Source organism: Camelus dromedarius, chromosome 2, assembly GCF_036321535.1.
Source record: "Camelus dromedarius isolate mCamDro1 chromosome 2, mCamDro1.pat, whole genome shotgun sequence".
Taxonomy (NCBI): Eukaryota; Metazoa; Chordata; class Mammalia; order Artiodactyla; family Camelidae; genus Camelus; species Camelus dromedarius.
In genome coordinates, this window is record NC_087437.1 from 3741640 (window position 1) to 3769023 (window position 27384).

General features: G+C 38.4%; 1 protein-coding gene across 4 annotated transcripts in view; it reads right to left on the reverse strand.

The window, feature by feature from the left end:
* ATP2C1 (ATPase secretory pathway Ca2+ transporting 1) overlaps positions 1-27384 on the reverse strand; it is a 123869-nt gene that overhangs the window by 20842 nt on the left and 75643 nt on the right. For all 4 annotated transcript variants that reach the window (XR_004141048.2, XM_010979691.3, XM_031465624.2 and 1 more), the window contains 10 exons: positions 26558-26713; positions 25730-25798; positions 24639-24714; positions 21820-21886; positions 17017-17141; positions 16049-16146; positions 14115-14210; positions 13946-14035; positions 11981-12085; positions 2609-2765 (listed from right to left, as the gene is read on the reverse strand). Coding sequence is in view for 3 of the 4 variants with exons in the window: in XM_010979691.3 (XP_010977993.2) it covers positions 2609-2765; positions 11981-12085; positions 13946-14035; positions 14115-14210; positions 16049-16146; positions 17017-17141; positions 21820-21886; positions 24639-24714; positions 25730-25798; positions 26558-26713 (1039 nt within the window). In the remaining variant the exon portion in view is untranslated. The remainder of the gene's footprint in view (positions 1-2608; positions 2766-11980; positions 12086-13945; positions 14036-14114; positions 14211-16048; positions 16147-17016; positions 17142-21819; positions 21887-24638; positions 24715-25729; positions 25799-26557; positions 26714-27384) is intronic.

Below are 27384 nucleotides of genomic sequence, written 5' to 3' on the forward strand. Positions count from 1 at the left end.
ATAAGCTGGAGATGGTAACACTTCTCAGATAAATCACTTAAGACTACAATGTCATTGTAGTAATCATAGAAACTTTAAAATAAAAATTATTACATGCTAAGGTATTATAGTTTAATGGTTCTCAATATGGGTTGTTGTTTTAACTTACTAAAAACTAAAAGGAGTAAGACTTAAGAACTGTTAAGCAGAGAATGCATATGAGGAACAAACGAGGAATGTTTTGGCAGAGTAACATGCAGTTCCCTCCAGCATAAACCACTGGCTATTAAGAAAATACAATTAATCATTTGGAAAACTACAGGTTTGTTAAGCTTTAAAGTCAACTTTAAACAGACACTTTTGAAGGCAGCTTCTACTAATGCATCTTCACCTTTCACCGATAGCCCTCCAGAACAATTCAACCGCTTGAAGAAAAGCCTATGTTAATTCATTACACACAGCATGTAACAACTTCATACATGACAAACCCTGGGAGGTAAAGTTAATCTGTAATGTGATTATAAAACCACTAACACCAACAATAGTTTGGATTCTTTCACTATTTCCATAACATTAACAGATATTTCTTACTTGTAACTTTGGTTCTCTTAAAACTATATAAATAACATCACCATACCATTATTTACAGCTAGTTTCCTGTCATCCTTGGGAACTTAAGATACACCACAAAGTACTGTTCATTTCTAAATATCATTTAGCGTATTCTCAGAATTCTGGAAACTCTGGAAGCTACCTTATAAGCCAAAGGGATGTGTCTCCATGTGTGATACTGTAAGACTGAACAACTTACCAAAGAACACACACAAAAAAGCACACAAACTAAACATATGTATCTCGTGGAGAAACTGAAGTCCCAGAGAGATCACAGGAGGCTGCCGTTCTTAAGCAGAAGGTACGGAGGATGAGATGTATTTGGAAAACCAAGGTTAGAGGCAACTTCTGCTTTCCCAACGTACGAGTCACACACCTCATGATTTATCTAACTGTGAGGCCCAGTGGCTTCCAACTCTGGGGGGAAAAAGCCACTTGACAGTCCCTGTTACAACACAGGCAGGTGGCAACAGAAGGGGGCACTGAGCACCAATCTGTGCACCAGCAAACCTAAGCAAGGGGGTCTGCTCTCGCACTCCCAGCGGAGGGATGCTAGGGCCTAGAGGTTAGTGTCTTATATTTACTCATCTGCTTCGTTGGCACTAATGACGATCTACTGATCCTGTTTGGGATGACAGACCTTTTTGTGTGGAAGGTCCGCAACTCTCTCCTTTATATTTAAAACATAAAAACAAAACATACGCTAGTTTTAAAATTAAGGACCACATGTATTTGAAGAAACAAGTTTTATAAGGTACAAAGTTTACATCAAGTCACATTTAAAAGCTTTATTCTCTATTCTTCATTTTTGGTAATTTTGGGGGAGGAGGAAAATGGAGCAGAAGCAGAGGAGGAAAGATGTGGTGCAGGGACAGCCACCAGAAGGTTCCCAAAGCCCCAGGAAACAAAGATTCTCTCCTCCACCAATTCTGCTCTATTTCAGTGTCACACCACCAAACCACACTACACAAAACACTTAGGCAAAAAAAGAGTGAAACCTCTGTTATAAAAATTAAGGAAAACAGGAAGCACACACAAGACTTTTAAGGCTTCTTTAGGGTCTCTGAATCCAAGCCAACTTTGAAACCCTCTTGCTGTGAGCTGCTAAGAATAACAAAACCATGACTGCCTTCAAATGAAGCCACTTTAAAAATACCTTTCTGAACCTCGCAAGAGCAGAGGCCCTGCACATCTGCCCGGATGTTCTACACCCACAAGGAGCCCTCCCTAGGTGAGCCATGAGTTAGGAAGAATTTTTTTCACATTAACTTATTTCTCCCCACCACGAACTGTGGCGCTTGACTAACATTTTGTAAATAATTATTATATAAAGTTAAGGAAGCCAACTCTTCCAATTTCCTTGAGAGACACTACACACATGTATGTACACATCCCAAAGCCAGAGGACGACCAGAAGGTGAAAACCATGTCCAGCCCTGACCCTGCTCCCTCCATCCTCCCCGCGTCGCCCTGAGGAGGGGCCAGTGTGTGCGCACCAGACCTCCCATCGCTGGCCGGGTGGCGGCATCTCACAAGCGAGCGTGGGCACTTCCCTGCTCTCTGGTGATCATCAAGGGAAGGACTCAGCAGATGAGGAACAAGTAAGTAAGTAATCACCTCTGTTTAAAGAACGAATCAGAGGCTTAAGTTTTTGACATTTAGGAAAGTATGTCAGATCTATTAAATAAGACAAAGTGATGAAACAAGGCAGGAGTAATATCACTTTACCTCCATCCATTTCCCTTCTCACAAGATAAATTTGTCTAAAACAAAATGTCTATCACCTGCTCACAGATCACTGCAGGTCTGCAAGAACCAGAAATTTCATATTTTGCTACCCTGCCAACTTTCCATATTTTGTGGGCCAATTAGCCAACTAAAACCTAACACCTGAGAAACAGCAGGGCTCTATGAAACCTGGACAGAGTTGGACAGCCCGGACGTGAAGCATGAATCCACCTGCAGCTGAAGAAGGCCTGCCTTTCGGCCCGAGGGGACTGTGCTGCAACAGCCTTACCTCGGAGCCCAGCCGAGCCCATCTGGGCCTTCTCCTGCAGGTACAGATCCCGCTGCTGCTGGGTGAGGGCCAAGGTCTGCCCTTTGCTGTTATATGTAGTACAATACTTAATCACCTGCTCATAAGCACCCTTCATAAAACAAATCTCTGGTCTGTCCTAAGAAGAAAAACACAGCAAATAAATTCAAGTTAATTTCAATTTGTATCCATAGGCCAGTGGGGGCAAAAACAAGTGGCACGTACTTCCCATACCCCCAGGGGAGTGACTTGAGCCTATGGCTCTGAATAGCACTTGAACTCTGAAGACGGAAAGTTCATGTGGGAGCTTTCGGCACCCTCTTTGGAGCACAGTATGTACTCCACACCCTCGTTACCCGCCCGCCCCCGGTGGAGGGAAAGCCACAGCAAGCTCCAGGTTAGGCACTCCAAGCTTTGAGGACAGGAAAGAGACCTAACATCTGCCCGCAAGCAATGGTTCAGGCTTCCGATCAGCTGCTGTGATATGTACACGTGTGATCGCATTTAATTCTTACAACCATCTTGTTGTAAGTATGGGTATTACCAGACTTTTTATTTTTTAATCCTACCAAAGTAATATACAGAAGCTTATAATGAAAAACTGCAGTCCCCTGCCCAAACTTCCTCACCTCCAATCCCACTGCATAGAGGCAAACAAATGTGAACCCTTCTCGCTGTCTTCCTTGGTATTTATCCCCATATTTATTTTTGTTTTGTTTTGATTCTTATTTTTTATTGAAGTGTAGTCAGTCGACTTACAATGTTAGTTTCAGGTGTACAGCAAAGTGATTCAGTTATACATATACATACATAAAATACACATTTTTTTTCAGTTTCTTTTCCATTATGGCTCATTACAAGAAACTGAATAAACTTCCCTGTGCTATACAGTAGGTCTTTATTGTCTGTTTTACATATAGCAGTGTGTATCTGTTAATTCCAAACTCCTAATCTATCCCTCCCCCTCAACTCCCCCGGTAATCAGTTTGTTTTCTATGTCTGTCGAATCTATTTCCAGTTTGTAAATAAAATTTGTACCTTTTTAAAAAAAATTTTTACATGTAAGCAACATCATATGGTATGTGTCTTTATATGTCAGACTTACTTCATTTAATATGATAATCTATAGGTTCATCCATGTTGCTGCAAGTGCACACACATGCAGACACATAAATGGAGTATTACTAGACCATAAAAAAGAACAAAATAATGTCATTTGCATATATATACAACACACACTACATCTTCATGTATCATCATCTGTTGATGGGCATTTAGGTTGTTTCCATGTCTTGGCTATTGTAAACAGTGCTGCTATGAACATGGGTGCATGTGTACTTTTGAATTGGATTTTCCTTCAGATATATGCCCAGGAGTGGGATTGCTGGATCATATCATAAGTCCATTTTTAGTTTTTTAAAGAACTTCTCTACTGTCTTCCATAGTGGCTGCACCAACCTACATTCCCCCAAGCAATGTAGGAGGGTTCTTGTTTCTCCATATCCTCTCCAGCATCTATCACTTGGAGACTTTTCAGTGATGGCCATTCTGGCTGGTGTGAAATGATACCTCATTGTAGTTTTTTTTTAAAATAATTAGTGAAATTGACCATCTTTTACTGTGCTGCTGGCCATCTGGATGTCTTCTTTGGAGAAATGTCTATTTAGGTCTTCTGCCCATTTTTTGATGGGGTTGCTTATCTTTTCTTTTCTTTTTTTTTTTTTTTTGATATTAAGCTGCAGGAGCTGTTCATATATTTCAGAAATTAGTCGCTCGTGGGTTGCATTATTTGCAAGTATTTTCTCCCATTCCGTAGGTTGTCTTTTAGTTTTGTTGATGATATCCTTAGCTGTGCAAAAGCTTTTAAGTTTAACTCGGTCCCATTTGTTTATTTTTGCTTTTATTTCCATTACTCTAGGAGCTGCTTTAAAAAAATATTGCTATAATTTATGTCCAAGAGTGTTGTGCCTATGTTTTCCTCTAGGAGCTTTACAGTATCTGGTCTTACATTTAAGTCTTTAATCCATCTTGAGTTTATTTTTGTATATAGTGTTAGAGAATGTTCTAATTTCAGTCTTTCACAGGTAGCTGTCCAGTTTTCCCAGCACCATTTATTGAAGAGACTGTCTTTTCTCTATTGTATATTCTTAGCTCCTTTGTCATAGATTAATTGATCATAAGTGTGTGGGTTTACTGCTGGGTTTTCTATCCTGTTTCGTTGATCTATGTGTCATTTTGTGCCACTACCACACTGTTTTGATTACTATAGCTTTGTAGTATACTCTGAAGTCAGAAAGCATGATTTCTCCAGTTCTGCTCGTCTTTCTCAAGATTGTTTTGGCTATCCAGGGTCTTTTGTGCTTCCATACAAATTTAGCAATTCTTTGTTCCCATTCTGTGAAGAAGTGCTATTGGTAATTTGACAGGGATTGCACTGAATTCGTATGTTACCTCGGGTAGTAGTAGTCATTTTAATAATAACGTCTTCCTATACAAGGATGCGTATATCTTTCCCTCTGTTTGTGTCATCTTCAATTTCTTTCATCAGTGTCATAGTTTTCAGAGTACAGGTCCTTTGCTTCCTTAGACAGGTTTATTCCTGGGTATTTTAAACGGTATTGTTTCCTGGGATGTTAAATGGTATTTTCTTAATTTCTTTTTCTGATATTTCATTAGTGTATAGAAATGCAACTGATTTCTGTATATTAATTTTGTATTCTGAAACTTTACCAAATTCATTGATGAGCTATAGTAGTTTTCTGGTAGCATCTTTAGGGTTTTCGTGTATAGTATCGTGTCATCTGCAAACAGTGATGGTTTTACTTCTTTGTTTCCAATTTGGGTTTCTTTTATTTTTTTTTTTTTTCCTTCTCTGTCTGCTGTGGCTAGGACTTCTAAAACCACGTTGAGTAAGAGTGGAGAGAGTGGGCATCCTTGTCTTGTTTCTGATCTTAGAGGAAATGCTTTCACCATTAAGTATGATGTTAGCTGTGGGTTTGTCATATATGGCCTTTATTATGTTGAGGTATGTTCCATCTATGCCCACTTTCTGGAGAGTTTTTATCACAAATGAATGTTGAATTTTATCAAAAGCCTTTTCTGCATCTATTGAGATGATAATATGGTTTTTATTCTTCAATTTGTTAATGTGGTGCATCATGCTGATTGATTTGCAGATACTGAAAAATACCTGCATCCTTGGGATAAATCCCACTTGATCATGGTGTATGATCCTTTTAATGTATTGTTAGAGTTAGTTTGTTAGTATTTTGTTAAGAATTTTTGTATCTATATTCATAAGTGATACTAGCCTGTAATTTTTTTTTTTTTTGTGATAACTTTGTCTTATTTTGGTTATCAGGGTGATGACGGCCTCCTAGAGTGACTTCGGAAGTGTTCCTTCCTCTGCAATATTTTGGAATAGTTTCAGAAGGATAGGTGTTAACTCTTCTCTAAATGTTTGGTAGAATTCACCTGTGAAGCCATCTGGTCCTGGACTTTTGTTTGTTGGGAGTTTTTAAATTACTGATTTAATTGCAGCACTGGTAATGTGTCTATTCATATTTTCTATTTCTTCCTGGTACAGTCTTGGCAAATTGTACCTTTCAAAGACACTGTCCATTTCTTCTAGGTTGTCCTTTTTGTTGGTGTATAGTTGCTTATAGTAGCCTCTTAGGATCCCTTTTATTTCTGTTGGTGTCAGTTATAACTTCTATCTCATTTGTGATTTTTATTAATTTGGGCCCTCTCCATTTTTTTCTTAATGAGTCTGACTAAAAGTTTATCAATTTGTTTATCTTTTCAAAGAACCAGCTTTTAGTTTCACTGACCTTTTCCACTGTTGTTGTTTTTATTTTGTTTTACTATTTCATTTATTTCTACCCTAATCTTTTTGATTTCTTTCCTTCTACTAACTTTGGGTTTTGTTTGTTCTTATCTTTAGATATAAGTTTAGGTTGTTTATTTGAGATCGTTCTTATTTCCTGAATTAAGCTTGTATTTCTATAAACTTCCCTCTTAGATCTGCTTTTACTGTGTCCCAGAGGTTTTAGATCATCATGTTTTCATTTTCATTTGTCTCTAATTTTTTATTTCCTCTGATTTCTTCAGTGATCTATTGTTTGTTTTAGTAGCATATTGTTTAGCCTCCATGTGTTTGTGGTTTTCGCAGTTTTTTTTCTTGTAGTTGATTTCTAGTCTCATAGCATTGTGGTTGGAAAAGATGCTTGATATGATTTCAATTTTCTAAAAATTTACTGAGGCTTTGCTTTGTGGGCCAGCATGTGGTCAATTCTGTAGAATGTTCTATGTGCACTTGACAAGAATGTGGATTCTGCTGCTTTTGTATGGAATGCTCTATAAATATCAATTAAGTCCATATGGTCTAATGTGTCATTTAGAGCCTGTATTTCCTTACTGATTTACTGTCTGTATGATATGTCTATTGATTTAAGTGGGGTGTTAAAGTCCCCCACTATTATTGTGTTACTGTCAATTTCTCCTTTTATATCTGTTAACAGTTGCCTTATATATTGAGGTGCTCCTATGTTGGGTGAGTATATATTTACAATTATTCTGTCGGATTGATCCCTTGAGCATTATGTGGTGTCCTTGTCTCTTTTAACAGTCTTTATTTTAAGATCTACTTTGTCTGATGTAAGTATTGCTACTCCAGCTCTCTTTTGGTTTCCATTTGCATGGAATATCTTTTACCATCCCCTTCACTATCAGCCTGCATGTGTCTCTAGCTCTGAAGTGGGTCTCTTGTAGACAGCATAGATACAGGTCTTGTTTTTGTATCCTCTCAGCCAGTCTACGTCTTTTGGTTGGAGCGTTAGTCCATTTACATTTAAGGTAATTATCAATAATTTGTTATTGATTTGTTGTTTTGGATTTGTTTTTGTAGGTCTTTTTTTCTCTTTCTTTTTTTTTTTTTTTGTTCTTTTCTCTTGTGGTTTGACTACTATAGCATTATATTTGGATTCCTCTTTCTCATGCATGTATATCTATTATAGATTTTTGGCTTGTTTGTTTGAAGTTGCTGGTCTCTTAATTTCAAATGCATTTTAGATACCCTGCAATCATGCCCTCATCATGCCCTCATGATGACTGGTTTTGATATCATATTTTACATCTACTTTTTCTGTATCCTTTAACTGCTTACTGTGGATACAGATGATTTTACTACCGTTGTCTTTTAACTTCCCTGTTAATTTGAGTGTGGATGATTTCCTACCTCTACTTTCACCTTCACGGGTGAGCTTTCTCATTTTGTGATTTTCTTATTTCTAGTTGTAGCCTTTTCTTTTCTATCTAGAGAAGTTCTTTTAGCATTTGTTGTAAAGCTGGTTTGGTGGTGCTGAATTCTCTTGGCTTTTGCTTATCTGTGAAGTTTCTGATTTCTCCAACAAATCTGAGTAAGAGCCTTGCTGGATGGAGTAGTCTTGGTTGTAGGTTTTTCCCTATCATCACTTTAAATATATTGTGCCCCTCTCTTCTCGCCTGTAGAATTTCTGCTGAAAAATCACCTGATAACCTTATGGGAGTTCCCTTGTATGTCATCTATTGTTTTTGTCTTGCTATTTTTAATATTTTCTCTTTGTCTTTAATTTCTGTCAATTTGAAGACTATGTGCCTTGGCATGTTCCTACTTGGGTTAATCGTCTATATCTTCATATTTCTAATTATGTTTATCCTGCTACTTCTTTATTGATCAATTCTGTACACTGTCTATTGAGACAGGTGACAGCATGGCCGCCCCACTATCTACTCCTTCTCTCCCCTGTTACAACACAGGTAGCACAAAACTCACCAGTACTCTTTCTCTATAGTTCCTCACTGTGAGCAGAGTGGTAGTCACTAGAACAGCTCACAAAAGTTCCAGCTCTCCTTGTAGGCACGTGATAGAAATGCATTTCCCTACCCCTCTTAACACACTGAAGTCAGATGTGACTGGCTTTGGCTAAGAAACATGAGCAGTACTTGGGTCACTTCCATGGAAACTGAGGGACTAGTGCATAACGTGCTGTTCCTCTGCCCTCGCTGTGACAGCGCACACCCATGCTGAGACGGCGCCTCCATCTCCCCAGGCCCCCAGGGACCAGTGAGCAGGTATAGGGGAGAGAAGCAGCAGAAAGGTCTGATGTTTCCATGGCTATGCAAATCAAATGCATTTCTTTTCCTGTTCAAGTTTTATTTTTTATAAAGTTAATAACTGCCTATTTTTTATTCTCTTAGTTTCCTTAACAGCTATTACTAATCATTCCCTAACTCCTCCACAAAATACAGCCCTTCTCGGTGGTATTTTTCACACGCCCCACTGAGCAGGCAGGTCGCTGCGCCACTTTACTACTGAGCATTGTCCTCTCCTGTTCCAGTGTGAGCTGGTGACTTCCAGGTCTGCTGCAAGACCGGTGTCTGGAAGCTTCCCCTCCCGTCCTGGGGGCTCTATTCACCCCTCCCCTGGAGAGAACTCACTGGGTTCTTAGTCTTCCTTTTCCTTAACTTGTTCTCTTATCTAGTAATAACATATCCACCAGTATGTTTCTAAGAAAAGATATGCATTTTGAGACTAGAATGTCTGAAAACATTTTAATTTTACCCCTACACGTGTAAGTTCAGCTGAGAAGAAATTTCCTCACAGTTTGAAGGCCTTCCTCTACTGCTTTCTAGCCTCCAGTGTGTAGTGTCACATCTGGAAAGGCTCAAGAAGCTACTTTAATTCCTAAACCATTGGGTATGTTCTCCCCCTTGCCCTTTGTCCCACCCTAACACCTCTGGATGCTTGCAGGACTCTCTTCAAGTTCCTCAGTTTGCCTGACTATGGGCCTCGGTGTGTTGCTCCCCTCACCCTGCACCTAACACACACTGTGCTGAGCATCTGGTGGGCAATTCTATTCTACAAGTCCTTCCTCCAGAAAATTTTCTGATGTTGTTTGATAAAATCTTCCCATTTTCTGTTCTCTCTTCCTGTCACCACTATTAGGTGGATGTTGGATCTTCTATTTTCTGATTTTCAGACCTGACTCGTACCTTACTCTTTTTATATTGTCCACCTCCTTGACTTTTTGTTCTACTTTCTGATAGATTCCTTGAATTTATTTGAAAAACATTCTATTTAAAGTATTTTGCTATCATTTTTTATGGTCTTTGGAAATTTTCTTCAGCATACAGCATTATCTTTGTTTCTCTGAGGCCCCTTTCTCTGTTGGTTCGGTCTGTGTCTTTCAAAGACTTTCCCCAAATATCTCGCAATCCCTGACTGTCCATTTATATTCAAGACTGAAGCAAATAAAAGTCTAGAAACTCCATGGGCATTGCAGAGTTTATCAACTGGTGGCCCTCACTGCAGAATGATGAGACAAAGGCCAGGAGCGTGTAAACTCTACCCGAGAGCAAAGAGCTTAGTTAAGACTGCTGTATACTGTTAGACTCACCCCAGGCCCAGTCAGCTTCTCTAAAAAACTCCCCAACCTTCTGACTTAGAGAATGAAGGGAGGGAGATACTCAGCTGCAGGCATTCTAAGAAAGTGGAGTTGGGACCTAGGACAATGACTTGCCCTTAATCCCCCTGTTTTCAGTCTTAAATCTTAATTACACTCTCCACTCTTGTCCCTGAAATGAGACTTATGGCCTGCCATCAAGAACAGAAAAGGTACTTGGGAGAGTTCTACTGGTTCCTTACTCGGAATTTCAACCTGACTTCCTCTTTTTAGCCTTATGCCTTAGTCCCCATCTTCGAAGATACCTGTTCCCCTAAGTCTTATCCATACTTTTCTCTTTTTTAGTTTATCTTTTATTTGTTGGTTGCCATTTTGGTAGGTTCCAGGGAGAGAAGAATGATAAATGCATACTGTCATGTTCAAATGGAAGTCCTCTAAAGACACACTATTAGAACCACTGGGGTTGTTTTTAAATTGGTAACTTTGCCTTATCTGTGCCAGCCAACCTCTTCTAGATCCTGAGTAAGGTCAGTGGGTTTGGGCTTTGTAGATTACACTGGTTGGTTTCATTCTGTAATAAGAACTCTTCAGAATACGAAAATATATGTATGTATATGCATGACTAGGACACTGTGCTGTACACCAGAGATTTACACATTGTACTGACTGTGCTTCAATTAAAAAAATTTAAAAATAAATAAAAAGAGAACTTTTCAGGTCAGCAAATGGGAAGAAAAATCACACAAATCTTTCCAAACTTACATTCTGCCGCTCCCTACTCCCTACACCCACTCAAAAGATTCAGTCCCCAACTTCTAATGCACAACTTTGGTGAGGTTATACTCAAAACTGCTAGAGTCAAATCTTCAAACTTTACATGAGCCACATCACCTTGAAGTAGCATGTGATCAAGATAAAATGTAAAGAAACAGACCTTCTGTGTAAACTCATATGCATATTCTTGCTGTGTAACAATAAGGACAAGGGACACCAGCTGAAAATTATCTAACTCTAATGCAGTTTCTGAAAGCTTTACATTACAAGGTTTAAGTAACAGACATTTTATTTTTATAGTTTTGTTGCCAACTGTCTCCTTTCCCAGAAGTTTATAAAGTTGACTGAAACTTTTCCTTTTATCAGAATTCCTGGCAGACTTCAATTCACAAGTTCGATGTTGAACAATTTAAAACCAATACATTTCCTACTGATTATGGGTGAGGGGAATCTTCTCACTAATTCCCATCTACAAAGACGTAATTGGTTTCAAAATGCTGGTTCCAGCTAAAACACATAACCAATTAATTCCTAATAAAGAAAATGTAAAAAGAACAAATACATATTTTAAGGGCAAAATAAGTTTAAGCATAAACTGGTAATAGCAACCCTGAGTGATATGATTACACATTATAGGTAACTAGTGTAAACAACTTATCACACTGTGCAAAAATTCCTAAAGCACCTGGGAATAAGGCAGTAGCCTGAAATATCAGTGTATTTCATTTTGCCAGTTTGTGAGCTGGATCAACTAACATGAATTATACACACGTGGTAACCACTTTTCCACAAAATAATGTGGTTTTGTTCATTCTGAAGACAATACACCCTTCAGAAGAACACAGGTAGACAACAGACAGTCATGATGAAGACTCTGGTGTCAGAAACCCTGGGAGACTGAGACCAGGCTCCACATCATTTGAGCTGTTTGCTCACACAGCAAAGCTGGATGTATCTATGCATAAATTCAAAGAGAACATGAAAACAACCAGGGACGCGTGTAATATGAATTATATATACCCTTCAGGGCTGGTCCATATCACGCTCAATGACTGCTTAAATCTACAGGTGGACAGTAAATGAAAAAGTCATCTACGTTAAGAAATATGTAATAAGTATTTTAGAAAAGGAAGGGTACCTGCTGCGTTCGGTGCACACACTTAACAGCCATCCACTTCTGCTCAGAGCTAAAAGGGTACTCAGCTTTTCTGATATAATCCTGTTGAAGTCCATCAAGACCCATCTATATGGCACAAAAGGAAAGTTAACTCTCACCAATATGTGACTTTTTTCCTTTAACAAAGAAATAAGGGTCACAACTTGCAGCAAGGCTGGCTACAGACACCTGGATTATTTTTCAGATAAGAGTGAGAGCAGAGCAGTGCTCCTCCTCCGTACATCACCTTTCTCTGCGCAGCAGCGCACATGCTCACTGTGGGAGTAGATCAAGTCTAAGGAGTGCTGCTCAACTGCATACAGAGCAAAACTTCAACTCTGACTAAATTAAATCCTCTACTGGCCAAATTCTGGAAGGAAGCAGGACACAAGTAAATAAAGATGCCTGGCCAATACTGAGCATGCACTTTCTAGTCAACAGAAGCTTCAGATTCAATCCCTCACTTCTCATGGACTCACCTCTACCTTGCCTGGTGCTACCCCTGTCCTCCCCTGACCCCACATCCTGACACGCTGGCTACCACCATCATGCAGCGCTTCTCCTTCCGAAGAGCCTTTGCGTTTCCCTCCAAATATTCAAAAATATTCTTTCAACTACTCAAAACTCTAGTTTATTGCTTTTTACTGTCTACTGAAACATGTTCAGAACCTTCCTCCTGGCTTTCAAAGGCCTTCCAGAGCCCATCATTCAGCCTGTTTAACCACCCTCTAGGCCACTCACACTCCTTCCACTTCTTCCTGGCCAACCAATTCAGAAGCCACAATCCCCTCGAGGCTTCTTTATTCCTCTCTGCTTTCACCCTTGCTCTCCCTCAGCTGACCTCCTATCTAAACCCTTCCTTCCCTTCAAGCCCAGGCCCCAAGTCTGAATTTGCCCTGTTCTTGTAAATCTGGTAAATCTCAGTGTTTAAGACTTAACTGTCTACTACCTTGGTCTGCCTTTCATTTGTTCCAAGCATGTCACTGTTAACTCTCTACCTAAAATGTGAGGCCCCCACCCATAAGGAGGTGCTTTCACCCTCTTTATTTCTCAAAGAGATCAAGTTAAGTATAACAATAAATACTTGTTCAAAGTTGAATAACTAGTAACATCTTTAAAAAGCTATACTATACTATTTTAGTTATAGGGAGAACAAATGGTAAGGGAATGTGGGTTTCTGTTAAGAAAACATATGTATTCTAGAAGTACCAATTTTATTTTATTAAATTAAGTATGTTGTAACAACCCACATTTCTATCCTGGATCTCAGTTCAAGCAAACTCATTTAGAGGCATCTTGTTTTATACAAGTCTCTAGGTTTTCTATGACTGCTCTTAAAAGCAGAAGTTTGTTTCTGTTATGGAGTGACAGATTGGACTTTAGGTTTCTCGTTTAATCAACCGCATGACTTAGGAGATGAGGTGCTCAACTGGGACAGATCAGAGGGTCACTGAGGGCACAGCCCACCTCGACAGCACAAACTCCAACTCTACACTCATTTTAAGAAACTGACAATGGGAGGAAAGGGAAGACAGGATAAAGAAAAGCTGATTTCTTATGATGGCGTTAGTATCTCTACATGGAAATACTAAAGAATGTTGCCTCTCACTCATCTGGAAGTTGACATTTATCAGCAATTACACACATTTATAAAGTTTTTCGCATAAAACTCTAAATATTATGAAGACAAGAATTCTTTTCTTCTTAAGGACAAGCGCATCCCTGGTCATTAGTTTCTATCTTGCATGTAGGGGATACAAAGTTCTACTGAAAAAGCTCTATGCTCTGTATTTCCAGGAAGAATAAAATTGGTTTCCAAAATGCAGTAAAAACTATGAAACACTGTGAGTCTTCTTCACTCAACGCCTAAAAGTCAGTAACACTGAAACTGTTCACATTTTCCTGTGAGGGTGGTATTTTCACACGTCAGAGAGGTCAGGCACGTACCTTCATGGCAAGAGCAATTAAGGCCCCTTCCGTTGGCTTCCCCATTAGGGTGTTGTTTCTAATTACAGCATCATTGCACACACAGCCCGCCTAAGAGAAACGCACAGACTATGAGCCACTTCATCCTAAGTCACTGTGAAGAGTCACCTTCTCAGAGTCCAGTACTTACCTCAACAATTCTGCTAACAGATGGGTTATAGAACCCATGGACAACATCACCATCAACAAGCACCTCCCCAAATGGATTGTAGCCAACTCCAGTAACCTGAGGAACACAAAGTGGAGTCAACAATACAACCGGCAGACAGGGACAGTACTACATGAAAACCAAAAACCATCATGAGCTGCGTTCATTTCATTTTACACATCACAACACTGTTAGCTGTATACCTAGAAAAGAATTTAAATTTGTCTAAAAGAACAACAATTAACAGTGAAAGGAATATAGATACTCATTTTCATCACAATGATAAACCTAGTTATTATACTAATAATTAACTATTGATTATGCTAATTAATAATGCATAGCATATTACAAGTCAAAACAATATAATTGTTAATATACTTAATACAATCTTGTATTATTTCAAATTGCAATATACTACAAAAAGGATAAATAAGCCACGAAAATCTCTATACACAGTGAGCTTAAATTTATTTAACGTTACATTTATGTAAGACGCTACAATTTGTAAAGAATTCAAATCTACTACATCTAACATTTGTGACAAACCTATGACGTAGACAAAAGCAGAATTATTTCTCCTTCTCTGCAAATACGCAGGCTCAGAGTCATTAAGTGATTTACCTTAGCACTTACAAACTTCTGTAACGTATATTATGCACCAATTTTAAAAATCAAAGACAGACAAGTCAGACACTTATTCTAAATGGCTAGAACAAACCAAGCCAAACAAAAGTTAAGATTGTTTAGAGGAATTAACAAACGGTTAATGCTTGACATACAAAATTATGGGCTTAAAAGAGAAACTTCTATCTTACCTTCCATATCTGGACCATAAAATAGAAGCACATGTGACCCTAATAACCCTTCCATGTCATCCAGAAAAGGCACATTCAACAATACAGCACTGGGTATCCCTAACCAAATCTAACACCCTAAATATCAACAGTCTCAGTTTAAGGCCTTGTAAAATGGAATTAAACAGACCTAAGTGCCACTTCTGTCACTTTGTCAAATGCTTACTTTGCTCAGAGAACTGGCTGCAAATATATTTTAAAACACTGTACCCATCATATGCAGGCTAATAAAAATTCCAGCCAGAAATCCTGCCAAGACTAGGTGTGACTGGAACTTGTCTTCAGCCAACCTCAAAATTAACCAGGGCATGTACACTGACACGTACTTGAGATGCACATTCATTTATTCTTTTAACAACTATTTACTGCTATGAAGCAGACCTCATGCTATGTCACAGAGCTCCTACTCTATTGTAACTTACAGTATAATGGGAAGGGGGACAGAGAATTTCACCTGGACTACAAGATACTGTGCTGTGAAAACATGTAACATAAGGCGAGGTCTGGATGGTCAGTAAAGCTTTTCTGATGAAATGGGGTTGGCAATGTGGCGCAAAGGACGAAAAGGCATTAGACTGTCCTAAGGACTGAGAACAGCAGCAAGACCCTGAAGTAGGAGGAATTCTGTCACACCAAAAAAAGCATAAAGCTAGAGTATCTGGTACACAGAGAGCAAAGTGGACACACAGGCTGAAGAAGGAAATATGGGACAGAACACGTAGGGCCTTCAGCGGCCCCAGTTCCAAACCCTGGTCGCAGTGGAGAGCCACTGAAGCATGCTCATCAGGGGAGTTCTGAGAGATCCCCAAGCTGCACACAGAGCAAAGGATCAAGAGCTAGGTAATGAACAGATGGAGGGATGACTGAAACAGGTATGGACAGGGGTCAAGGTTTCAGACTGCGCAAATGGAGTGGGACCAAGTTGGGGGAGGACCACGTGGGACAGAGCACATTCTGGTGCTGACTGGCTGACAGCCCTGTGAAGGCAGGACAGATGAGTGGGGATGTTAACACCAGGTTCCCTAAGAAGGACACTGCTGTCAGACACGAGCCCACAGGTACCTCAGCGCGCAGGCCGTCCGATGTGAACACGTGGGTGACAGTCATTTCATTCTTCGTCAGGGTCCCAGTTTTATCGGAACAGATAACATTACAGCAGCCTGAAGAGCAAATTGGCACGAGTCACCAAGAGTCAGGGGAAACACAAGTTCACACTGAACACAAATCAAAGACGCTGGAAGCCTGTCCTGCTCCTCTGAATTTTGTACAAATCAAGCTCATGGATAAGTTTAAACTGCTCTCTCTCATTGTGTTTGCTTCATCACATGGTAGTTTCTAAAATTAAAATTAAAAGTTAGATACTGATAAATGTTGACTTTATTTATCTACAGTTGAATTTCTACAAAGCTACCTGACGTTAGGCTTACATAGTAATTTTATATATTTTCTAGAAAGTTGCAAGGGTACCTAAATATAAACCTATCATATAACTTTTTCAGTCAGTAGTTTAAGGTATTTTTGCCTTCTCAATACTAAGATGCAAACTAGAAACTAAATTCAAAATTTTTGGATTCCTAAATAAAAAGAAGTTTTGTAACATATATAAATAAACTTATCACAATTTTCATATCACACATAAGATTATGTTACAGCAACAGAACTATTATATATTTACTGATCTTACCAACAAATTCAACTCAAGAATGACATTTTAGGATCCATAATTATCAATTATCTTCCTTGAGATAGCAAAAGAAAACATTCTATTTCACTTTAAAGTTTCATTTGTTACTTTTTTTTTAAACATGATTTAAAGCATTAGAGCATTCCGTGATGCAGAAAGATGTAAGAGTTCCCTGACCTGAGTGATATGCATTTTAATGACGTTTTTGGCTGTTAAAACCAAACTCAACACTGCCACAAGCCAGACACTACCATGCAAGCCTCTAAGACAAACTATAAAACCCAAAGATGATTCCTTGTTGTGTGAACTAATACACTGGATAAGTATGCTCTAACCAGAGACTTACCTAGAGTTTCAACGATAGGTAGTTTTTTCACAATGGCCCTTTTTTTCACCATTCTCATAACACCAAGGGCTAGAGTCACTGTGACCACAATGGGAAGACCTTCAGGAATTGCTGCGACAGCCAAACTATAACCGATAAACACACAGTATTGAAGCACACATTCAGCAGTACCACAGCAATAATGTCAATTTTCAGTAATGTTCGCTGTTACTTTAAACAGAGGCTAAATAATGTAAAATTAATACTGTCAATACCTAACTAGGGCCTCAAAATGAGGTAAAACTGATTACCCTTTATTGGACACCTACTAGCTGCCAGGTTAAGCAGAGGTTAAAGATAGAGGCTCTGCCATCAGACTGCCTAGATTTGTGCCCCAGTGTCATCCGTTGTTACCCGTGTGACCTCAAGCTACTGTGACTCCATGACTCTGTAGTGTAGTTTCCTCATCTATAAACACAGAGAATAGTAATGGGTGTTCAAATACTTGTCCATGAATGTTCACAGCTGCCTTACAGCCAAAAGAAAGAAAGAGCCCAAGTGTTCACCAACTGGTGAATAGGAAATTGATATATAGGCATACAGTGGACTACTATTCAGGCATAAAAAAGGGAAAAGTCCTGATTCGTGCTACAACATGGACAGACCTTCGCAACACTGTATTAAGTGAAAAAAGCAGGCACAAAAGGACACATATTGTATGATTCTATTTACATGAAATATCAAGAATAAGCAAATACAAAGAGATAGAAAGCAGTTTAGTGGTTGCCAGTAGGTAGGGAGAAGAATGGGGAATGACTGCAAAACGGGGACTGAGATTTCTTCTGGGGGTGAAGAAAAAGCTCCCACACTAGAGAGTGGTGGTGGGTCTAACATTATGAATGTACTCAATGCCACTGAATTGTATACTTTAAAATGGAAAACTGTATGGTATGTGTATATTGTATGACAAAAAAAATTTATTACTTCACTATTTCCCTTTGTAATATTAAGAATCTCTCAAATTAAAATCTCCACTCTTGTCCCTTCCTGAGTACTATCTCCTACTTCTCCTGCAGACAAGGCCACGTGCCCCTCCCTCATTCTGACACTGGGCCCTGCACTGCCTCGACTTCCCTTTTTCTATTACCTACTCTTTCTTTAGCAGGATCCAACTTGATTATCATTACATCCTGCTCTATAACCATTATCGACTTTTCACAGGTTGATTCTAAAAGTTGAAAGCCAGTGAGTAACAGTTACAGTACTACTGGCTGAACAGTATACACTCAAGAGTCAAGAAATAAGTGCTACCATTAATACCACGTTCCCTCTTTGAACTATTCTAAGTCCACACAGAACCCTCTTTCCTTATGCTTCCACTGCCTTCCCTGTATAGCAAAAAAAGGCCATCATCGCTTATCATCTAGAGCCATGGGCCTTTTCACTCTTTTATATTTAAATCATTCTATAAATAATTTACAAAGGAATAAAATGGATGATGAAAAACTTCATTAGAAATTTTCATTTGAATTTTAACCTTAAACTATACTCCAGGATTTGAAGATGTGTCTCTGAAATGGGCGACGTCCTCTCAATGCAACTAAACTGCTCATCAACTGACATGAGCAAACCTGGGACATAGTCACCTTACAAAACAGTGATTTCAAATTCAAAGAACATTTCTAACAGCTTGTAGGCTTATCAAGTCTGGTTTCTCTTTTTGCATTTGTCTCTTCAAAATGCAACAGTTCTCAAAATGTTGATGGTTCTTAACTTTGTTGAAAAGAGGACAGTCATCTTTTTTGTAATTTAATTGCAAAATTTTTATTTTTTGGTAGGCGGGGATAATTAGGTTTATTTATTTATTTTAATGGAGGTGCCAGGGATTGAACCCAGGACCTTGTGCATGCTAGGCACAGAACACTTAAGATTTACAAACATCAGTTACAATGGTGAATCCACTGTGGTTTTTCATCTCTGTATCATCCATTTCCTTTTAATCATCTTTATATTCATACTGGCCTTCAGCATTTCTCCTCCACTTACAAACGGTATGAAGTAAATGTTAGTAAACAGATAGCACAGAAGATGAAAGAATACTGTCGTACATCTTGTTAGCAATAAGGGGTGGTCCAAGTTCTTGGTGGGAAGCTGCATGAAGAATTTCTTGCTGTACAATGACAGTAAGAAGATGCCTGTCCTTCTCTTTTTGTCCTTAAAAATAAACTATTTTCTCATTAATTCAGGAGTCTGAGGAAATCTAGAGTATCATCATCCAAGATTCACAGTGGTGAGATTCCACTTTTATGATTCCATTCCACCTTCATCATCACAAGCCTACAGTGGCTGTCTCTGTATTCATCTTCTGATTTGTCCAATAACTGTAAAAATTTTTCTATACTTCTTTGTCATTGTGGTAAAAAATGAAAAATTCTGAATTTCTCAATTTTGTTCAGTGAATGCCAAAAAAAAAAAAAAAAAGACTATAAAGATTGTGTCTCCAGACTTTTATACCCTCTTAAATAATAATGTAATACTTTTGGCAACATAGTAAGAAAATTAAAGGATGACAGAACAGTAATGATTTATTATTATATTAGCCTTATAAGCAACCATTCTTCTGCTTTATTATTGTTTTATTCATTTTTAACACAGTTGGAAATAAATAACTGCTAGGGTAATAAAACAGCAAGATGTTTCAAGACACAGGAGATATAAGGTCACTAAAGATCCCACAAGTATTGCAGCATTTATGAGAGTACAATAGACTTACCAAACGGTGACTGCAAAATAGAGTGAGTTTTATCCTATTAAAAAAACTCTTAAATGTTTGGTCCTTTGGAAGACCTTGAGTTAGGTATAAAAGTCATGATACATAAATCTTCACAAATAATCAGAACCACTCCAAAAAAATACTCAAACCCAAAAATGAATCCAATAGATAATATGTCAATGGCTAATATCTCAGATTCATTTCCCATTTTAAGTTCACTTCGTACTTAAGCCAAGGTTTCTTTACACGTTAAGCCAGGAGTTTCAAGTTATATTTCTGTCTCTCAAAAGGAAAAAATACACTCCTTCACTACATCACAAGTATCTTTTATCTTCTTATTCATTCTATCTACTCCTTATATAATCCATTTGACTATTTTTAATCAACTGATTTTTATTCTAAAACTTGAACTAGTATTTCCAAGGCCTGTTATGGAGCTGTCATCCAGGACTCTTTTCCTTAGGGGACTAGGTCAGTTCCAACTTTTCTTACACCCTATATATCATCATCTTCTTCCCTTTCATCCTTGATTTTGTCAGAATTCATACAACGATAGGTAAGGGATAAATTTTCCGATTACTTGCCTATCCAGCTGTAATCACCTGAATTGAAACTTTGGCCAGGCCTACATTTATAGATTTAAAATCATTTCCCCTTATACTTTAATTGTACTGCCCCAATGTCCTCTGATTTAATCCAATACTGTTATGGATGAAGGTTTAATAAGATCTTTTTCCCCTTCTGTATTTGGTTAAATTTCTAGCTCTGGTCCCTTAGTGACCACAGTATGGCAACCATGTTGCTAGGCAACACTGTTTATAATAAAGGATCTTCTGGCTAATAAACTGCCTATGGACTGGAAGAATTATAATTATCAAACAGGAAGCACAGCTCTGGGTTTCCGGAGTGTGGTGACTCGTAACTGGACAAGTTTCTTGCAGGCACCCTGGAAAGTATACATTTCCAGAGAGGTTGGCTCCTGTGGACTATGAGGCATTCTGACCCAAGACAGCTCCTGTCCTTACAAAGTCATCTCACCTACTTGTTTGTAAGCTGGACTGCTGCGAGAACTCTCCCAGAAGAGGGATGCCTGAAGGATGCCTGAAGTTGCCCTGTGGTGTTCAGCACACAGGTACCAGCTCTGACCTGTGTCAGTCGTGTGAGTAGAAATCTTTAGCAGAGCCTAAAAAACCCTGTGGTGGGAACTACAGTTGCTAATGATAAGTATGATACCAGTCTAATTATCCTTCCTTTGTAGATGACCAGGCTTCTTGTCTTTAGTTTCACAATGATGAATCTAAGCTGGAGTTTTCTCATCTTGCTTAACATTTGGAGAATCCTTTCAAACTGCAAAGATTCACATCTCACTTCAGACTGGCAAAGAATTCATGTATCATTTCTTATATAATTTCTTCTTAGCTCTTTTTAAAACTCCTATTACTTAGATACAGCATTTATTTGAATTATTCTCTTTGTCACTTTTATCTCATTCTCTTACTTTTTACTCTATTTTTTGGGACACCACTTCGCTTTATATTACAGCCCTTAAATTGAATTTTTAATTTCAGCAATCATAGTCTTAATTTCTAAAAAAAAAAAATTTCATTATGTGATCCTTTTCTACAGCAATGTCTATCATGAATGCAGTTTCTTCACAAATCTCTGAAAAATAAACATTTTGCTTTATTTTCAGTCCTTCTTCTATTCTTGAATTTTTGGTTTTCCTCTGAGATGGACTGATCAATTTCTGTATTGTGGTCTTTCTCTTTCATGCTCATAGTTTTCAGTCTGGCAATCTTAAATTGTCTATTTATACATATATAAGGGTGATACTGGGTTGATTACACCAGACATGCAGTGGGGGGGGGGGGGGAGTTTCCTCCAGTGTATATGTGAAGGTTTTCATTTTCCTAGCGTTCATTTCAATACACAAATTCTGAACTACTTAAGGAGAGAATATACTCCCCCATAAAGGAACATAAGCTACGCCTATCAAAGAAATAAGAGAGGCAAAAGAGACTTCAATTTACGAACAAACCACAAGAACTTACCTTACACTGATAGTAAACATTTCCAGGATATCTTTTCCTAGTAACCAGCCAACCAACATGATGATACCTGTAACAGAACCACACAGTTGTTTCTCCCTTTTATATAAAATCATCCAGGCACGAAAGGGAGCACACAACAAGCTGAGGGGAGCAAGAGCCCCTGATAAAAAGGGAAAAGTGTATCAGGTCACGATTATAAGATTTTACAAAAGCCCATTAAGCAGAGGAGATTAAAGCTAATATTGCTTAAGGTTAAAGCTGTGTTTGCATCCATGCACACACATGTAGTTTTACCTCTTGTTGCCACTGCTGCCACCCATCCCTTAAAGTAATAAAATCTGAGTTCCCAGTATAAGAAATGATTACCAGTACTCTTATACAATGGGTAAAAAAAAAAAAAAGGAGGTGGCCCAGACATATAGGTCTTCTATTAACTATCAGGTTTGCAAAAATACACCCTGGAACTTAACTTCTCCTAACTCAATGTCCAGGCATTTCCATGTTACATCTGTTCGGCGAACGAAGGAGTACTTAAGACTTGGCTCACAGGATGGCATTGCTGTCCTAGACAACTAAAACTGCAATTAACTTTAAAAAAATCACTACTTACATGGCATCTAAGTGCTAAAAACCAGTTAACAAAACCAGACAACTGACTCTATACTCTTGGCTTTAATCTTTATCTTTGAAAAGAAGAGGCCAAGAGATGCACCACGGGTTTCCTGAGGAAAAACTCAGAAGCATCAGTGTTTCAGAAAACAAAGCACCTTCAAGACTGTATTCCAGATCAATATGGATATTCAGATCAAGTTTTCTGCTCATCTTTCTACAACTACAAAATAATGACCCAGTGTGACCCTCTTAGTCCCCATCCCAAACACTATTCTGAGAAAAGAAATTATGTCCCATGAGTTACACCAGGGCCAAGCAAACGAGTCCCCTGGGCCTCCAACGCATTTCTGTGAACAGTCTGCCAGAGCCCTGCCACACCCATGTGTCCATACACTGTCTATGGCTGCTGGCAGATTGAGTATTTCCAATAGGGACTGTGCGGACAAAGGCTAACATATTTACTCTCTGGTGCTTTACCAAAAAGTCTGCTGATCCTTGATTTATTTCATATACTATCTTAACAAGAAAAATTATGCCCAATGCATTGTATTAAAACCAGCTAATCATAAAGTTGAAAATTTTTTATCAGTAAATTTGAGATGGTTTCATGGTACAGTGTTAATACAAACTGGAAAGATTTAATTGGCTAAATGCCCTTCAATTTATCAAATTCACTATACATTCTAAAACACAAATAGCAATAATCAAATGAAGAGAGCATGAGAATGCACACCACTTAAAGGGGACAAAATTCCTTCACAGTCTCTATCTACTTTATAATAACAAGAAATGGATCGACAGGATTAATACTTTAGGAATTATTTCACTAAACTTAACAACAGAAATATTGATTTAAAATTGCATTATAATTTTAAAAGCTGGTAAGGAAAATTAAAATAATATCACAAAGAATTAAAGAAAAAGAGGAAAGATCCCCAAATTGCTGGAAGTGTTTAATTTATGATAAAGATGTCATTTCAACTCAGTAAATAAAGAATAGACCATAGAACTGGTGATACTGGGATAATTAACTTTTGAGTAAAAAGCTAATTAACTCTATCTTAAGCCTTGTACTAAAATAAATTCTAAATAAAATAGTAAAATTAAGTGTCAAAAATAAAAAACTAAAGCAGTAATGTTTAAATAAAAACATCTTCCCAAATTGGGGTTGGGAGAGCCTTTACGAATAGAACAAAGACAGAAACCTAACTGTAGATTTTATCAATAGGAGGATGTGATCAGAATCCCGAGGGAAGAGAATGTTTTATTACACACATCACCCTCCTCCCTACCAAGTTTATTACGTAGCTCTCAAAAGTAATTTAAAAACCAGGAGAAAACCACAACAAAAGGACTGATACCCTGGTTATACAAAGAGCTGTGACCAACCTAAGACTGAAGCCACAAAAGAAGAAGGGACAAAAGGAACAGACTGGTAGGTTGCAAAACAAAGTTAAGAAGGACTAACACACATATGACGAAGTGTCAGTGCCTCTAACAATGACTTTTAAAGTAAAAGAATGACAAGTCTTTTATTCACCTGTTAAGATAATGACAAAAAAAGCTGGCAAGAGCACTGGAAGAGGGACGATTTTACCTCGTTGATGAAGGGTATTATTTGGCAATAGGAAACAAAAGCCTTTAAAAACATGCCAAAATTTTTAGAGTATTTAGAGTATCACATAGATACTCTTTGACCCAGTAATTTCACTTTCAGGAATTCATCCTAAGGAAACAAGAGGTGTTTATAATAAGATACCTGCACTGAAGAGTCACTTACATAATTTTTATAAACTTAAAAATCCCACATAAATGTCTAGAAGATAGAGTTTTTATTTATGTATGCACGCACACATATCCACACAACGAAATGCTACAGAACCTTTGTTTCAGGTGAGCATGACATGATGTCTGTGATAGGACATGTGAAAAAAAGAAAAGTAGTCATGAGACGCCACTACCACGCTCTGCTGCAGACTAGAAAGACAAACACTAATCTCACAGGAACGCTCTTTGATTACAGGAACCACACCGAGTTCTACTTTATCGACGTAGAAAAGGACAACGGCTGGGTCAGTTTTATAATTTAACAAAAGCAGTGGTAACTGAATGAATGAATGAATGAATGCATGCATCTAACCCCCATTCCCACTCAAGAAAGGAAAGCTGAGTAAGCACATGAGAGGTACATACCACTCTGCTCTTACCTATTATACCAAAGGAGTAAAAGGAAAGCTGCTTTCCTAAGAGGTCCATGCTCTTCTGCAGAGGGGTTTTTGGTGCCTTGACAAATTGGAGAAGAGTATCACCAGAATTGCCTAAACTTAGTGAGCTCTACTAGGTGCCAGGGACTGTGCTAAGTGCCTGACATACACGTGCTGGTGCTAACACACCCAGGACACACACATCCCTTGAGGTCAATAGTAGCTCCTTCACTGAGGAGCCTGGGAGGCTAGACTTTTAAGAGCCCATTCACTTGAAGAGGACCATGTTCTCTACAGCTCTGTCTGAGGAGAGATCCCTTCTCCAGGACTCCAGGACTCCTCCAGGAGCTGTTCCAAGACTTCATGCCCATCAGCTGCCCCCACTTAGCCCAGCTCCCCTCCTGTAGCCACAGACACGCTCGTGGCCCAGGTCTGCTATGGTGTGGGCTCCCTGACTGCTAACCCCCGTCTCTGGCCAGGCCGGGACTGGTTTACACACTGCATCACACACTGGGGCCTCGGCAAGCTGCAGAGAAATCCAGATGACTTGATTTGTCCTGATGTCAGGACTTGAGGTATGGCAAAGTGTATGACATCGGGAGAGAGCAACTTCTGTTTATATATAAGGAAGCATTTTAAATGGGAGAACTAATCTTCAATATCCTTAAACAAGGACGTCTTCTAAGTTACCTCACTTTGCGATCTTTTTCTCCAGATGCTTGGAATTATGTAAATTTGGGACTTTTGGTAAAAGATACGTTCTAAAGTACAAATATACTATTTGGTAATCTTTCAAATCAGTATGATAAAGCTAATTTCTAAAAAGAATAAGCCCTATAAATAATTGGCTATAAACCTTTTCCTCTTATAAACAATATCAAAATGTTTTAGAATACTGACGTCAATTCAAGCCCTTCCAATTACAGGCTCTCCAATTATGTTTTTAGGGACAGACAACTGAGTGATATTCTGAATAAAATATTTCTTTCAATAGTACATAAAATAATCCACCAACATTCTCTTTTCCTCTGCTTACAATGGAGCATGCGTTTCAGATCTGAAATTAATACATTATTAACAAACTAAGTACTCACCTCTTCTGCTTGCATCATTTTAAAAACCTCCCCAAATTCAGAATTTTCTCCTGTTCCAATGACAATTCCCTAAAGGGAAAAGCAGGAAAACACATTTACATTCAGATGGAATCACTTCTTTCAATCAAAAAAACAAAGCCCCTTAATTCCCCTTCTCCACAGCCGAGTCCACAGTCAGGAGGACTGACATGCGTGTCCAAGGTTCCCTCAGCAAACTTACCTCTGATGTTACTATAGATCATTGGCATCTATGACACAAACCTTGAAAACAAACATCTCATTAAACTACTCACATCTGAGGCCCATTTTTAACCTGTATTAATAATATTTCTGAAATTTGAATCTGTCTTATACTCAATTTAATGCAGTTTTCCTTTCCCCTGTGAATGATGCCTTTTATATTTGTGGAATATTAGGACCCAGGAAATAAAATATTTGAAATCTATCAGTAGGTGAATGGTATGTAGTCAGAATATTATAGCCAGCACCATATAAATTAAATCAAAATTTTATTTAGCCAGTAATGAATGTATACACAAGTCACTGTTTCTGTCTTAAAAAAAGAACAAGCACTGAGGAGTATGCCTTTACAGGGACCATCACCTGGAAAACGGCAGAACTATGGATGTGTCACACCTCAGAGACACAGCTCCTCCTTAGGCTCACAAATAGCTCCCAAGCATTAGGTTCAACTCTGTTATTTCTTTGTCATATATTTTTAAAAGATGCACATAAAATTAGCAAAAAAAAAAAAAAAAAAGAAAAGAACTGAGAAATGTCTGAAAACAGAGGAACTGCTATATTTTCAAAACAAGAAAAGAAAATTACCTTTGCTTTTCCACATCTGACCAGTGTCCCCATGAAGGCAATGTTACTTCTTGAAGCAAGATCTCCATTGGCTGCAGCCGGCTGAGGAGCTGTCACCTTAGAACAAGGCGTCGTCTCCCCCGTCAGGCTAGACTCATCGATGGAAAGATCCACCGCCTTGGGGAACACAAAGCACTCCATCAGGGTCAAGCTCAAGGACTCTGTGCTACACTCAACGTCTAGAGTCTGTAACCATCACTTCTCCCACAAATATCCTCCCTTCTATTAACTACGTACATCTCTTATCACACCTTTGCTTTAAGACAGTGGACCGGAATAAGTGCAGCCACCTTTAAAAATGAAGCTAAGTCAACAAAATCTGACACACAAAGGAGACCCATGAGACAAGATTAGCCTAAATTTAAAAATCAACCAGGGAAAAGGAGACACTAGCTGAGACTTAATCTAGAGAAAATTCAACTCTCATGATGAAGTATCATTTACTAATTTTGCCATACCTCTTGTCTTGAAAATGTGTTTGGCAGGTTTAAACCAACCATAACAGAAAGAGAAATATGAATAAAAGGTATAAAAGATACTGAGAAATAAATTACTTCAACATTTTGGGCTCAATGTTCATAAAACTTTTCTTGCTATACATCCCTACACTTATTCCAAATGTGTGTTAGCAAGAATCAAAAATGAATACAAATGTTTCTATGCAGATCAACTCTGCAACGGGGTTCAATACTGAGGGATTCACTCCTAATGCGATGAAGAATTCACCTACCCAAGCATGAAAGAAACAATTGTCATTTTATATGTGGAAAACACTGCAGATGTGACCT